Source organism: Triticum aestivum, chromosome 5B (genome assembly GCF_018294505.1).
Source record: "Triticum aestivum cultivar Chinese Spring chromosome 5B, IWGSC CS RefSeq v2.1, whole genome shotgun sequence".
NCBI lineage: Eukaryota > Viridiplantae > Streptophyta > Magnoliopsida > Poales > Poaceae > Triticum > Triticum aestivum.
The window spans coordinates 653,569,127-653,583,776 of record NC_057807.1 but is presented as its reverse complement, the minus strand read 5'-3'; the positions used below and the strand labels follow the sequence as shown (position 1 = coordinate 653,583,776).

At 52.4% G+C, this 14,650-nt stretch overlaps 1 protein-coding gene across 1 annotated transcript; it reads right to left on the bottom strand.

Moving 5' to 3' along the window:
• Positions 1-11,300: 11,300 nt before the first annotated feature.
• LOC123117418 (60S ribosomal protein L24-like) lies at positions 11,301-14,181 on the bottom strand. The gene is made up of 6 exons (XM_044538182.1): positions 14,171-14,181; positions 13,886-13,961; positions 13,684-13,785; positions 13,082-13,184; positions 11,713-11,758; positions 11,301-11,448 (listed from the first exon to the last, which is right to left on the bottom strand). The coding sequence occupies exons 1-6, from the start codon at positions 14,179-14,181 to the stop codon at positions 11,301-11,303; spliced, it is 486 nt and encodes a 161-aa protein (XP_044394117.1).
• Between the last annotated feature and the right edge of the window lie 469 nt (positions 14,182-14,650).

Genomic DNA, 14,650 nt, shown 5'->3' with positions numbered 1-14,650 from the left:
AGGGCGCCACCCCAACACATAGCCTTCGTGCATGTTGGATATTACGGTAGGTGGCCAAAAGTGGCGAGGAGCTTCTAGCCCTGTGAAACCACACCAACAATACCGGTACGGTATCAACCGTCTTCGAGACTTTCGCATCAAACAATATGCGGAAATGAACGATCCACAGCCTTGCCGAAGTCTACCAAGTAGCAACAACAAATCCTTGGAGCGACGCGGCCATCACCTTCAACGCCAGCGACGAACCTAAATTCCGAACAGCCCGAGCACCAGCCGCATTGGTCCTCAGTCCAATAGTGGACGACTTTCGACTTACCAAGGTACTCATAGATGGCGGCAGCGGATTGAACCTCATTTACGAGGAAACTCTTCAAAAAATGGAAATAGACTGGAGCCGCATTGAGCGAAGCAGCACAACCTTCAGAGGAATAATCCCTAGCCGGGAAGCACGCTGCACCAGAAAAATCACACTCAATGTGGTGTTCGGCTCGCCGGACAATTATAGGTCCGAAGAAATCACGTTCCATGTGGCCCCGCTCAGCAGCGGATACCACACTATATTAGGACGATAGGCGTTCATGATTTTCCAAGCTGTACCCCATTACGGGTACATGAAGCTCAAAATGCCTGGGCCCGGCGGGATAATCACTCTCGTTAGTGATCCGGACATAGCACTCCGCGCCGAAAACAAAACAGTCGCATTAGCCCTGGAGGCACTATGCGAAGCCCTAGCGGCAGAGGAACTCACCGCGCTGCGCGCTATGGTGCACAGAGACGACGTGATACTCGATAAGAGATCCAAGTCCACCTCCTTTAAACCAGCGGACGAAATTATAAAATTCTAGGTCCACCCAACGGACCCGACAAAGACGGCCTCCATCGGGGCACAGTTGAACCCTGATGTAGACGCGGCGCTGCGAGAATTCCTTCGGGAAAATTGGGACATTTTCGCCTGGCGTCCTTCAGATATGCCAGGAATCCCTCGCAGGCTGGCAGAGCATAGCCTAAACATCCTAAAAGGGTTCAAGCCAGTCAAACAGGCTCTTCGACGATTTTTCGAACCCAAAAGACAGGCAATGGGAGAAGAACTAGCCAAACTATTGGAAGCCAGATTCATCAGAGATATCAAACATCCGGATTGGCTAGCAAACCTGGTAATGGTACCAAAGAAGGACAAATCCTGGCACCTATGTGTCGATTTCAAAGACCTAAATAAAGCTCTTGGGCTTCATTGTATCCGGTAGAGGAATTGAAGCAAATCCGGCCAAGATCCGAGCCCTGTCGCAGTTGGATATTCCAAAAAACCTCAAACAGATCCAGAAATTGACTGGATGCGTGGCGGCTCTCAGCCGCTTTATCTCCCGCCTAGGAGAAAAGTCATTGCCCCTCTATCGCCTCCTCGGGCACACCGAACACTTCGAGTGGACGGATGCTGCCACTGCCGGACTCGAAGAAATAAAGACCATATTGGCAACAAATCCGGTCCTGGCTGCGCCCAACCTGGGCGAACCTATGTTGTTATACATCACGGCAACACATCAAGTAGTAAGCGCGGTGCTCGTCGTAGAACGAGAGACAGAAGGGCATAAATTCCCTCTTCAAAAACCAGTGTACTACGTATCCACTATTTTAACCCCCTGCAAGTCCCGTTACCCGCACTATCAAAAGATAGCGTATGCGGTGTTCATGGCATCCCGGAAGCTCCGACACTACTTTCAAGAGTGTTCGATAACAGTGGCCACCGAAGTACCCCTAAATGACATTATAAATAACCGCGACGCAACGGGCAGGATTGAAAAGTGGGCCATTGAGCTCTTACCATTCGACATAACTTACAAACCCCGGCGAGCTATAAAGTCGCATGTTTTGGCTGGCTTTGTCGCTGAGTGGACTGAAGCCGAACTCCCTAAAGAGTACGGCGCATACTCCAATTGGATTATGCATTTCGACGGCTCCAAAATGTTGGCCGGATTGGGGGCTGGCATCGTACTAACGTCCCCAACCGGGGACAGAGTCCAATATGTACTCCAGATAATGTACACGGACTCCAACAATGCAGCCGAATACGAGGCCCTCTTACATGGCCTCCAGATGGCAATCTCCATGGGCATCCAATGCCTAGAGGTGCGCGGGGACTCAAACCTCGCAATATCCCAAGTAAATGGAGACTTTGACGCCAAGGATCCAAAAATGGCAGCCTATCACAACGCCGTCCTTAAAATGTCAGCTCGGTTCGAAGGACTTGAATTCCACCACGTAGCCAGAGATAATAACCAAGCGGCCGACGTATTGGCACGCATCGGCGCAAAACGTGACGCTGTCCCTCCAAATATCTTCCTGGAACGGCTGTTCAAGCCATCCGTACTATGGGAAGAGGAGTCCGGAAATAACAAACCGGAGGCAGCCGCAGAACAATCTGACATAACCGGCGTTCCAGCCGATGAAACAACACCCTCAGCTCACGACATAATGGCAGTAATCGCCCCATGGATAGAGTCGTTCCTAGCCTACTTGCTTAGGCAGGAACTCCCCGAAGACCATAATGAGGCCCGCTGCATAGTCCGGCAATCTAAAGCCTACAAGGTCCATGAGGGAGAACTCTATAAGAAAAGCACAACCGGAGTCCTTCAAAGGTGTATCTCCGAAGAGGAAGGGCGAGACCTTCTGGCTGAAATTCACGCCGGACTAGGCGGACACCACGCCGCAGCCCGGGCCCTTGTAGGAAAGGCATTCCGTACAGGATTTTATTGGCCGACGGCCCGGGCAGATGCTCAGGACTTAGTCCGAAGATGCGTCGGTTGTCAGCTCTTTGCTAATCAGAGCCACATGCCACCCACCGCCCTCAAAACTATACCCATTACCTGGCCGTTCGCGGTCTGGGGGCTTGACATGGTTGGACCACTTAAAGGGGGAACCCACAAGCAAAGGTACCTATTGGTCATGGTGGATAAATTCACCAAATAGATAGAGGCCAAGCCAGTTAAAACGGCAGAGTCCGGACCAGTGATAGACTTTATATCTGGGGTAGTACACTGTTATGGTGTCCCCCACAGCATCATCACCGATAACGGCACGAACTTCATGGCCGATGAGGTTAAATCATGGTGCAAAAATAGGGGCATCAAGCTCGATTACGCTTCAGTCTATCATCCTCAAACCAACGGTCAAGTGGAACGAGCAAATGGTCTAATAATGAGCGGCATCAAACCCAGACTAGTGCGGTCCCTTACGAAATCTGACACGCACTGGGTAGAGGAGCTCGACTCCGTACTCTGGGGGTTGCGGACAACGCCTAACCGTACTACCGGATTCACACCATTTTTATGGTATAGGCGCAGAAGCAGTTTTGCCCTGCGACATAATTCATGACTCACCTCGAGTGCGCATGTACGAAGAAAGAGAAGCCGAGTTGGATCGGCAGGACAGCTTGGACGCATTGGAGGAAGAACGCGACGTCGCCAAGGCTCGTTCCGCATTTTATCAGCAGCAGGCTCGACGATACCAAAGCAGAGAAGTACGGGCCAAGACTTACAACGTTGGCGAACTGGTTCTACGCCTGCCGGACAAGAAAAAGGACAAGCTCAAGCCCAAATGGGAAGGCCCCTTCATCATCGATAACGTCTTGACCGGTGGAGCGTACCGTCTACGAAATACGTCAGATAACCGACTCAAGCCGAACCCATGGAACGCAGCCCGCCTCCGAAGATTCTATGCCTAGCGCCGGACTAAGAGTTCGTCCCTTTCCCCCGTCCAATTTTTTTTACTTCAGCTGCCTTTTGTTTATCTTTTTCTTCTCAACCCTATTCATCAAAGCCTTAAAAGGCCTACTTGCGCATCGTTCGCGCGCAATTGATGTGCTATCCGCACTCATTATACCTGGGGGCTTCTTTACCAGAAGCTTAATTATAAGGGCTTCATGCCCAGCACATGTGTCAAGCCTCCACATGTACCTTTTATTCACCATTATATGCATCGATATGACTTAAGTTTTGGCCAAGCTGGGTTGCCTGGCTCCTGTGCTTACCCCTACGTTCCCGATTGTTCGGCTAGGAGGTAAAGGGAGCACCTCTGCGATTGTTACTGTCGGGTCAGTCGGATGTGTACCTCAGACTGGGTGAAGCCGAAAGCTAGCGTTCTTAAGGGAATATTCGGTCGGTGACTTAAAAGATGGTTTTTTATCCACTTATTTATCTGCCCCCAGATGTTTTTCTGCTTTTTTCGCAGTCCGGACATGCACTTTAGGGCATGCCACCCCCAGAGGAAAGGAACCCTTAACGGAACTATTCTCCCTGGAAGATGTTTCTTACTACCCATGTAATATAACATAACTAGTTGGGCACTTGTCTGATAAAGCACTAATGACCCCTACGCCTGGTCTCCATGCATACCCCGGTTGTTTCATAACCGAGAAGGTATTCGGACACACTCCGGACTCTAGGGTCCCGAGGTCGAAGCGAAAAGGTCGGCAAAGACAAATGATCTACAATCCGGCTAGAAGGCATTTTATATGTCATTTTATAATACATTGTCAAATCGACTGATTGTATTCTTCCTCAATCCCGTCTAACAGGTTGTCTAATTTACAGTCCTGTTGGGAAAATTTAGCAGCCAACTCTACTTGGCCGTATACTAAACTCACAGGGATCTCCTTCCCATCGGGCCCCACAGGTCCGACTTCGGCCATGTGGTTGGGATCCGCCTTCTTGTACCGTGTCTTTACCATGGCCCAGGCTTCCCTGGCACCTTGGCGGCAGGCCTAAATCTTCCAAGCGCTGCCGCACTCCCTGAAGCTTCTCCGCAAGCTCCCCAAGACCCTCGGGTAAGGAGAAGGCTGGCCATAAAGCCTGGATGACGCCGCTCATTGCCTGCCGAACTCGTTCGATCAGTTGCAACAATTCGGGAAGTTGATCACCCGTTGATACGGGCATCTCCTCCGCGGGGCGACCTGTGTGCATACCTGCAGACATATTCTGTCAAATCGACTTCCTCGCCGAAGTCTTCTTTTCAAAGGAGTTCGCTCAAGCACTTACTATAGATGCCGCGACGAAGCCGCTGATTCTCCTTAACGGAGCCCGACAGCTCGTCCCGAACGCCTTTCAGCTCTTCTCCAAGCTGGGCATGGGCATCCTGGAGCTTGTTCCTTTCTTGCTGCACCTTTTGCAGCACCCTCTCGCCGGCCTTCAGTTGGCGCAGAAATTCTTGCCTGTCCGGATCTTGTCCGGCAGCACCTGCAACGTCATTTTTTAGACTTGCGCAAAGGCCAAACGCTACTTATCTTTCTAAAATAATGCGTTACCAGGAGAGGTCCTTGTGTTTCCTCCTGCGCCAGAGAGTGCGGCCTCAAGTTGGGCCTTGCACTCCTGCAGCTCCTGAGACAGTTGGGTATTCTTCTCGGTAAGATCCTACGTTTCATATGATCCTTAAATCAGTTAATATAACTACTTTAAGTCTCGGGGGCTACTCGCATATACAACTATTAAATTCTCTTACCCGTATGTCTTTTACATACTGCTCCGTGGCTCTGGTAAAACTATCTTGAGCAGCACGAAGGTGCGCGTCCCCCGCGTTAAAGGCATTCAACGCCTCGGGGGAGAAGCACGCGTCACGAAATACTGTCCGGCGGCGCCTGTGATTCATGGCACTCTCCACCTCAGACTTGGTGGCGGACAGTCTGTCGGCATCCTCCGTCGGAGGAACGTCCGGCTCGCGCCTTGTGCACTCCTCCCCCTCCAGACCAGGTGCTGGAGCCTGGCTGGTAGAGGTTGGATTGGCAACCTCCAGCCCGCAGTCCGGCGGGCGCTTTTTTCCCTACAAAAGTCATGAGCACTCAAACGCTTCCTAGGAACGTTGCTCTAAATAATGAATTGTGAGCTACACCTTTGCGGCGATGTTTCAGTCCGCGCCGCGCTCCTCTTCCGCCTACTGGTCCGGACTGGCCTTTGTTGGTCAGCCACCGCGGGCTCGGCTTCTCGCCCTAGGGGCGCCTCCTGCACGGCGCCATCATATACGGTGGTCAGAAATAAGCAAGGAAGGAATGATGGTGTCAGGACTTCGGTCACAATCACCTGGGAAGCCGGATATAGTCCGGGATAGTCGGTCGTGATGGCGACTAAGGCATTGTCCATGCTGAGCTGGTGGAACACCCCGTCGATTAGCTCCACCTTTATGTCCGGATCCTCTTCGGAGGCCGGATCCCGGGATCTCTCTGGATCCTCGGGTTGCGGAGCTGGACTTAGCATGTCCTCCACGATCCGGCGCAGTTCCTGCGTCGAAAGAAGAACACAATATGAGAAACTTAAGTTTCAAAAAGCATGGGTCGGGCACGCAGAGTGTTCGCTTACCCAAGGCCGGGGATTATTCATGGAGAACCCATTTAACGGGTTCATCCGAAGGAAATCCTCCTTCTCCCCCTTATACAGGCCGGACAGGATCGTCACCAGGTCTTCGACCGAATCCGGCCCTTTACGGCCATGACGGGTGGCATCGTCCTCCCCGTTGAAATCCCACATGGGGTGGCCCCTGTATTGTAGTGGCTGCACCCCCCGCATAATGCATGTTGCCATGACTCCAATCATGGTCAACCCGGAATGGGCCAGTAACCTTATTCGGCCCATCAAATAATGGACGCTCTTGTCTTCCTCCAGTTGGGGGCTCCGAGGATGCCAACTAAGGCGTTTCCTCAGAGGAGCATTGCTGAACTCCGGGAGACCGATCCGAACAGGGTCCGGCAGCGGAGCGTCTTCTATATAAAACCATCCTGAAGGCCAGTCTTCGGACGCCTTCTTAGGGGTTCCGGATGGATACCCGGTCCCGGCAATACGCCATATTTCGGCGCCGCCCACTTGATATATGGACCCCTCGTGAGAGCGGGGTACAAGGCAGAACAACCTCTTCCACAGCGCGAAATGGGGCTCGACGCCCAGGAATAGCTCGCAAAGAGCTACGTAACCCGCAATGTGCAGGATTGAGGCGGGCGTGAGGTGATGAAGCTGGAGTCCGTAGAACTCCAGGAGCCCGCGGAGGAATGGATGTACAGGAAATCCGAGCCCCCTTATCAGATAGGGGACGAAGCATACCCGCTCCCCTTTGTTGGGACTTGGGGTAACCTCCGCCTGCTTCCCACCTTTGTAGGTGGCCAGCCCGGCTCGAACAGGAACCATAAAGGCCGAAGGGAGATATCCCCCTGCTTGGAGCTTCACCAGCTCGTTGTGCGGAACAGAGCATCTCCTCCAATCTCCTGGCAAAGGGCTGGGAGCGCGAGAAGAGGAGCCGCGTTGACGGTCCATGATGGAATGGATTCTTGGTCGAAAGCGCTCCGATGAGTATTTGCGGGAGGAAGATGGCGATTTGGATCTGGATTCTTGCCTCCCTTATAGGCAGATTATTCGCACAACTAGGGGGTAAAACATAAAAGACACCCTGGCTTTTCACATTCGTGCGACGCGTGGAGGAAGGCCATTATTGGGCGTGGAAGCCAAGACGCGCAACATTGATGAGGAAGCCGGACACTGTTCGGCAGGTACGTAGAACTTGAAGGAGAACCCGCCTTGCAACGCCGAAGACTACACACACGCTGGACTTATCGTCATTGAAGCCTGGTTCGGGGGCTACTGAGGGAGTCCCGGATTAGGGGATGTCCGGATAGCCGGACTACCATCATCGGCCGAACTATCATCGGCCGGACTATCATCATCATCGACCGGACTCCAAGACTATGAAGATACAAGATTGAAGACTTCGTCTCGTGTCCGGATGGGACTTCCCTTGGCGTGGAAGGCAAGCTTAGCGATACGGATACGTAGATCTCCTACTATTGTAACCGACTCTATGTAACCCTAGCCCTCTCCGGTGTCTATATAAACCGGATGGCTCTAGTCCATAGGACACAGCAACAACCATTGCAATCATACCATAGGCTAGCTTCTAGGGTTTAGCCTCCTTGATCTCGTGGTAGATCCACTCTTGTAAACATCCACAATATCAATATCAATCAAGCAGGACGTAGGGTTTTACCTCCATCAAGAGGGCCCGAACCTGGGTAAAACATCGTGTCCCTTGTCTTCTGTTACCATCCGCCTAGACGCACAGTTCGGGACCCCCTACCCGAGATCCGCCGGTTTTGACACCGACAGTCGGTTTATGGAGAAAGAAAACTACACATCCGGACGGCAAGCTTGCCATCCACATAAAGGAGAGCCTCATCTAGACACGCGAGAATGCCTCATGTCTTGTATCTTTTCGGCCCATTAGTCCGGCCCATGTCACATAGGCCGGCTCCCCGAGGATCCCATAATCCAGGACTCCCTCAGTCGGCGTTGGAGTCGTCGCGGGTCGCTGCTGCAGCCGCCAGAGCCGCCGGAGCCGCCCGCCCCACACCCTTCGCCGGCGGCCGCGAGCTCCTCGGCCGCCATCAAACAGATTTTGCTAATGTGCCACGTCAACGCTTACGTGTGGGCCCAACTGGTCAGAAACGTGTTTAAAAGAGGCAAATCGGGCTCTTTTCCGACATGATAGTTTTTAGTCATAGATTAGCGAGAAAGTGATAGTTTCCGAGACAAAATCGTAAAGTGGTAGTTTGTAGGCACGGTTCCCTGAATTGTGATAGTTTTTTGTTAAATACTCAAATCCTCAGGATTTTTTAGTATGTGATCGTTTGATTTATAGGACTGGATTTAATCAAACAAGCTCGAATACCATGGGATCGAATGAGTATGCCATTTTAATTGTGTGTTTTCAAACAAACTACGAAGCTACGGCCTAGGGATAACAGTCACGTACATATCCATGTGACAGAGCAGAAGAGGGTAAGATCTGCCCATAGACAGCAAGCCCTTCTCTTTCCCGTTACCTCTGGACGCGACCACGCAATGATACCCGCACCGGAAACGGCCAACCGAATCATCGCCGTCGTCTCGTTCGCACCGGTCGCTACCACCGCGATGCAAGCTCGGCACTCGTCGGGAAGATTCGCCCGCCCGGTCCACAACACCACACCGCAGCTAGCAGCGCAAGCTTTATCCCCTCGCAAGTCGCGACACAGTCCTGCGCTTTTTCCCCGAATTGCTGCGGTCACGCAGCCGCACACGGGGCGACCAACCGGTCCACCGGATCGTTCGCGGCCGAGTCGACCCACCCCCACCAGGCGGCTGGCCGGACACTTGCCCCGCCGAAAAGCGCAGCGCGCTTTCCCCCGCCCGGCCCTCCCCTGTCGCGCGGCGTGCGACGGTGACCGCCGAGTCGCGGGCCGGCGCGTGGCGCTGGGCGCGCGTCGACACGATCGATCGATCTCCTGTGCCTGTGCGTGCTGCTCGGCGTGGGCTGTCCAGGTGCATCGGCGTCCGGGCCGCGACGTGGTCCACATTCAGGGACGAAGCCAGGAAAAAAGTTTGATGGGGTCATGTGTTTGGCAGTGGGTTCATCCTTCTATAAATCTTAGTGATTGGTACTAAATTAGTGAAGGATTTTCAAATTTCAATGGGGTCAACTGACCCCAATGCCTCTAAGGCAGCTCCGTCCCTGTCCACATTTCTGGGGAAGCCGGGTCCGGGGTCAAGTGGGTGGGTCGGCGTGCGACGTGCCGTCGCTCTCGGCGGGTGTCGACCGCCAGCGACACGCACGGAGACGCGTCGGGGAGATATCGGAAAGGCGTGGGTGGTCGATCGGGTCGACGGTCTCGCCGTACGTGGCTGCGGCAGACACCGGCTGCTGAGATGTAGGGAATAGTTTTTTCAGAGCGCAATGATCCCGCCCCAGCGATGCAATTGCACGTACGAGCCGGGGTGCACTGCACCTGCACCTGCACGGACGCCGGCCGGAGATCGTGTGAACGCCTTTCCACTAAAACTTTGCCTGCGACCTACCGTACTGCACACACGAGGTTGGAGGCCGATCCCATCCCTGCCCCGTAGAGGCGAGTGCGGTGAGGTCGTGTGCCCATCAACACTCATTGGCATGCCACGCTAGGTGCCGAGGGAGACAAACGAAACTGACATTGGAGAAGGATCAACCTCGATCTGGAGTCTGACGGATAGCTTTTGCAAGTTGCTGACCGAGCTCAATATTTGTATCCTGCTCAAACCGCCCTTACAAAGACGGCCGGGAGCCATCTCAAAAGCTCTGGCAATGCAGATTTTGATCCCAAAAAATAGACGAAACTCCTTTTCTATTATTATCTATTAGATGCAAACTAGACAAAAATCTTCAGTCAGATGAACAGAGCAAAACTGTGATCACACGTGATTTGCGCAAACAATCTTTGAAAAAAGCATGTGGCGAGCTTCACCTACCACGTGCTTTCCTGTCGCTTAAGTGACATGTCGGCGCCGACTAGCCGTACGATCGGATATGATCCTGTCCGAGACAACGATCGTTTCTTTAAGCGTTAATTAAGCCACCCCTTGGGTCTTATCAAGACAATGTTGCTAAACAAATTAATAAAAGGCAAAACACGTGCTCCTGAGATTGGTGTCGGTACGAGGTTCACTGAACCTTAGTTTTCTCCGGATCAAGGTGCGCTGAACCTGCACCGACCTGCCCGCGAAGTTAATCTCAAAACCTACCACGACTAATCTACTACTGCACGAGTGACGGAGCAAGTGCCTGGCGACCACGGCCGTTGAATCAACTGCTTCCGTGGCGCCGTGGCGGCCTGACCCAGCCAAAAGCAGCATCGCCTCACAAGGTCACCTTCCGACGACATTTCGGGCGTGTTTGGATTGGAGCCAAGAGCAGCCCAACCAAAAAGTTGGTAGTTGACCAAGCGTGGGCGCTTGTTTGGATGAGTGCCAATAAATTGGCTCGCCCTGACCACACTAGCTTTCTCAGTTTAACTTTTCGCCAACTTCTGGGTGAGTCACGGGCGGAGGAATCCTGCGCCAATGTTTTGGCACGCCCATGGGTTGGCAGGGCTAGCTTGGGCAGCATCCAAACACACCCTTCGTCCGTGCCGTTCGCCGCATCGATTAACATCCAGTTATTAAGGGGAAGGTTCGGAGATAATGACATGCGTAAGAAGAGGTCTACGGAGACCGGCTTCAGTAGGTCACGGACAAACAAACATCATCAGCGTGGTGCGAAAGAAACACCAATTGGATAAACATATACTCACAATCTTCACATTGGTCAGATATACTGTATAATAAACAGAAAAAACAACCTCTACTTTGATCATTCCTGGAGATACTGGCAGCAAACAGGGCAGCTGCAGGTTTGAGCAGAACATTCCTGGAGATACTGGGTAAGCCATCACGTAACTACTAGGTTCAGAATTTGAGGTTGATCACATAACTGGGTGTTGCTGTCTAGCGCTTCCCGCCGCCGCCGCCAACCTTGGGGGCCTTCCCGGGTTTAGGGGCGTTGACTCTCCCGGCAGCTTTCTGATACATCGTCACCACCACCTTCTTAGCTCGCTTCTCGTTCTTGGTCTTCTTGATGCGCTCCTTGATCTCACTGTTGTACACAGTCACCACTGTAAGTAACTCACAGATACACATCGTATAAAAAATCGAGAGTGCCAAGACTGCGCTCATGTTTGTACATTGATTAAACAGGAACAGAAACACGTAGTGGATATTACACGGATGATGCTCAGTTGACAGGTATAACAATCCTAGTTTGACATGCAACATAAGAAGAACATGTTGGTTCATGCTAGCTTTCATGGTATAGCACATCACAATATCTAGAAGCAGGGGTGGGAGAAGGAAGTGTTACTGGAGAGCTGCTTCCCTGGCTACATCACGGACCTCAGGCTTCTCAGAGCATCTCCAGTCGGGCCCCCAACAAGGACCCCCAGGCGATTTTTCGGCCGCCGACGCTAAAAAATTGGCCCAGTCACGCCCCCAGGGGCCCATTTTTCGTCGGCTCGGGTCGAAATTGGCGCCGGCGGACCCAACACGAACACGGCTCGCTGGGGGGCGCTCGGGGGCGCCGGGCGAATCGTTTTTGGCGCGAAAACGCCGTGGGGCAGCCGCGTCAGCGACACCGCCCGCCTCGTCTTCCCGACGCCTCGGTTTCCCATGGGGAATCAATGGCAAGGCTGCCGCCGGTCAGCTTTGCCATTGATTCCTCACGGGCGGCGCGTCACGGGGCGGCGCGCCGACACGCGCCGATGCCTCCCCTCCCTCAGACGCGTACACACGGACGCGTCGCGGCTATATATGGTCTCGCTCGCCTGCGTTGGAGTGCCTCAGCCCTCCCTCTCCCGCCGATCTCTTCTCCCCAGCCACTCCCTCTCCCCGATGGCCGAGCGTTTCCCCGGAGACGAGGCGGCGGCCAACGGCTTCGGCCGCCGTTCGCTCCGCGAACAGGAGTCCTGGGTCCTGTTCCAGGCGAACATCCCGGCGCAGTCGGACATGCGCGTCGGGCCGACGGGCTGGAGGCTCAGTAATGGGGGAGTGCCCATTCCCCCGTTGCCCAACGCCGTCACCAAGCCATCGTACTTCACCGACGAGGTCGAGATCGCACGCGCCTCTCTCACCGACGCCCAGCGCTCCCTTTCCCAGTACGCCGCCGACAACAACGCGGCTTGGGCGGCGTACTTCGAGTGCCGCCAGCAGCAGCGGCTGGCGTCCACCAACGGGGCGCCGGTGGTCGGCGGCATCAAGAACAGCGAGGGGCGCCACCTCTGGTGGGGCGTCCCCGGCCGCACCCTCGACGGCGTGCTGACGCACCTCGAAGGCGGCAACAACCCACCGTTGGCGTACCCCCCGGCGAGGACGTCCGCCCCGACGCACCGCCGACGTGACGGGCAATGGGCACCGAGGAGTTTCGGCTCCTCCTCCTCTTCTTCCTCGCCGCGTTCTTCCTCCCAATCCTCTCGGCCTTCAACAAGTTTTTTTTGACTAGTTTTTATATGTAATGGCGTGTTTTAGCCCAAGTTTACGAGTATAAAAGCCCAAGTTTGCCGAAAATTGGCGTGTTTCAGCCCAAGTTTGTCTAAATTTTTTATTCACGCTTGGGGCCGGCCCTAGGGGTGGCGGCTGGGGGCCAACTCACCCCCAGGCCCACTTTTTGCGCCGGGTCACCCCAGACGGCGATTTTAGACGCCCCTTGGGGGGCCAATGGCTGGAGATGCTCCCAGCTCTCTTCTTCTGGATGACATCAAGAAAAGCACCGACAATAGACCTGGAATACAGCCTTTTAGTTGTGCGCCGCCTCTTCTTTGCAGCCTCAACATGGATATCCTGCAACCATACACCACAAAAAAGTTATAAGCACAACTCCAGAATTTCATATGCACAAACATAAAGTTTGTAGTTGCTTATAGAAACAAGGATAGCGAGTGATGGAGCATTGGTGAAAACAGAATAAAACAGAGAGCTAAGCTAAGAAATAATACGCCCGTTTATGCAAAGCAAAGGAATGGAAATTACACATGATTAAGCAATACATATCATTTATGTTGTCAGCAAACTATCCGACATTGTGGTAAACTGGTCATCAAACATTCTAGTCCCTGAGACTTACTAGATACGTCACTTTCTTTGACTGTCGCTGGCTACTGACAAATGAAATTATTCATCAGGTGAAATATTTAAGCAAGTCAATTAGTTACCAGATGAATGCACCTCTTACACTGCCTAAGCAGATACCTCTAATACGACATACTAGTAACATAATGAAACATATGCTGAACTAGGATGTGGAGTATATCACTAAAGGGATCGGCTTATTTGCATGTACCTTCTTGTGCTGCTTCCTGAACCTGGCCGTCCATGTGAGCTTAGCGGGCTTGAGATGGTTGTGGAAGTAGCGCTTGCACTTGGAGTTCGAGAAAAGGAATACCTGATTTGGGGCACACACACAAAGAAGGCGCAGCAGAATGTTAGAGAATTTCTAGTTATTTTCATTCCATGCAAAATAACGAAAGGACACAAGGGCTTACCTGACAGTCTGAACGGATGAATCTGATACCCTTCCCTGGGTATATCTTCGCACCGCTGAGACGGCAGAGCTCTGTCCTGTATGAACACAAATGCAGCAGTAAGTAAGATTGGAAGAAGCAATTTTACAAATCTTTAGCATTTCTGCACGACATCAAAGACAGTAACATACTCTCTCCGTCTAGAAATACTTGTTATTGAAATGGATGTATCTAGATGTATTTTAGTTCCAGATACATTTATTTTCATCCATTTTGATGACAAGTAATTCTGGACGGAGGGAGTACTTGAGAACCATCTTCTCCGACCTGGCAAACCTTCAAGCTCCTCCTACAGATAGAATGCAAGGATACCAGCACTCATGGACCAGTCAATATCAAGAAGCATTACCCCTGATAACACAGTTTCAAAGGTGAAGCCTTGATGCAAGGCCGTTACGGAGCACAGCATATCGAAGAGACTAACAAACTGAACTGATCTACAGTGCATCATCAGAACTTATAAACAACAGGAACAACTCCCAGCAGCAATGTACACTGAAAAAATCTCATGCACGAGACAAACTACACAGAACCGCCCCTGGGACACAGGAAGAGCGTAACGACCGGGTTCGCTCTCTTTTATTTTCTTAAGAAACACGACACTTTTGGGCCTAATCGTTTTTTTTGAGAATTTTTCATTCAAATTACGAATCAGTACAAAGTAGTTGACTCTTACAAGCACACTGAAACGCAAACACAAAGAACCATGAACACCTAGAGTACCCT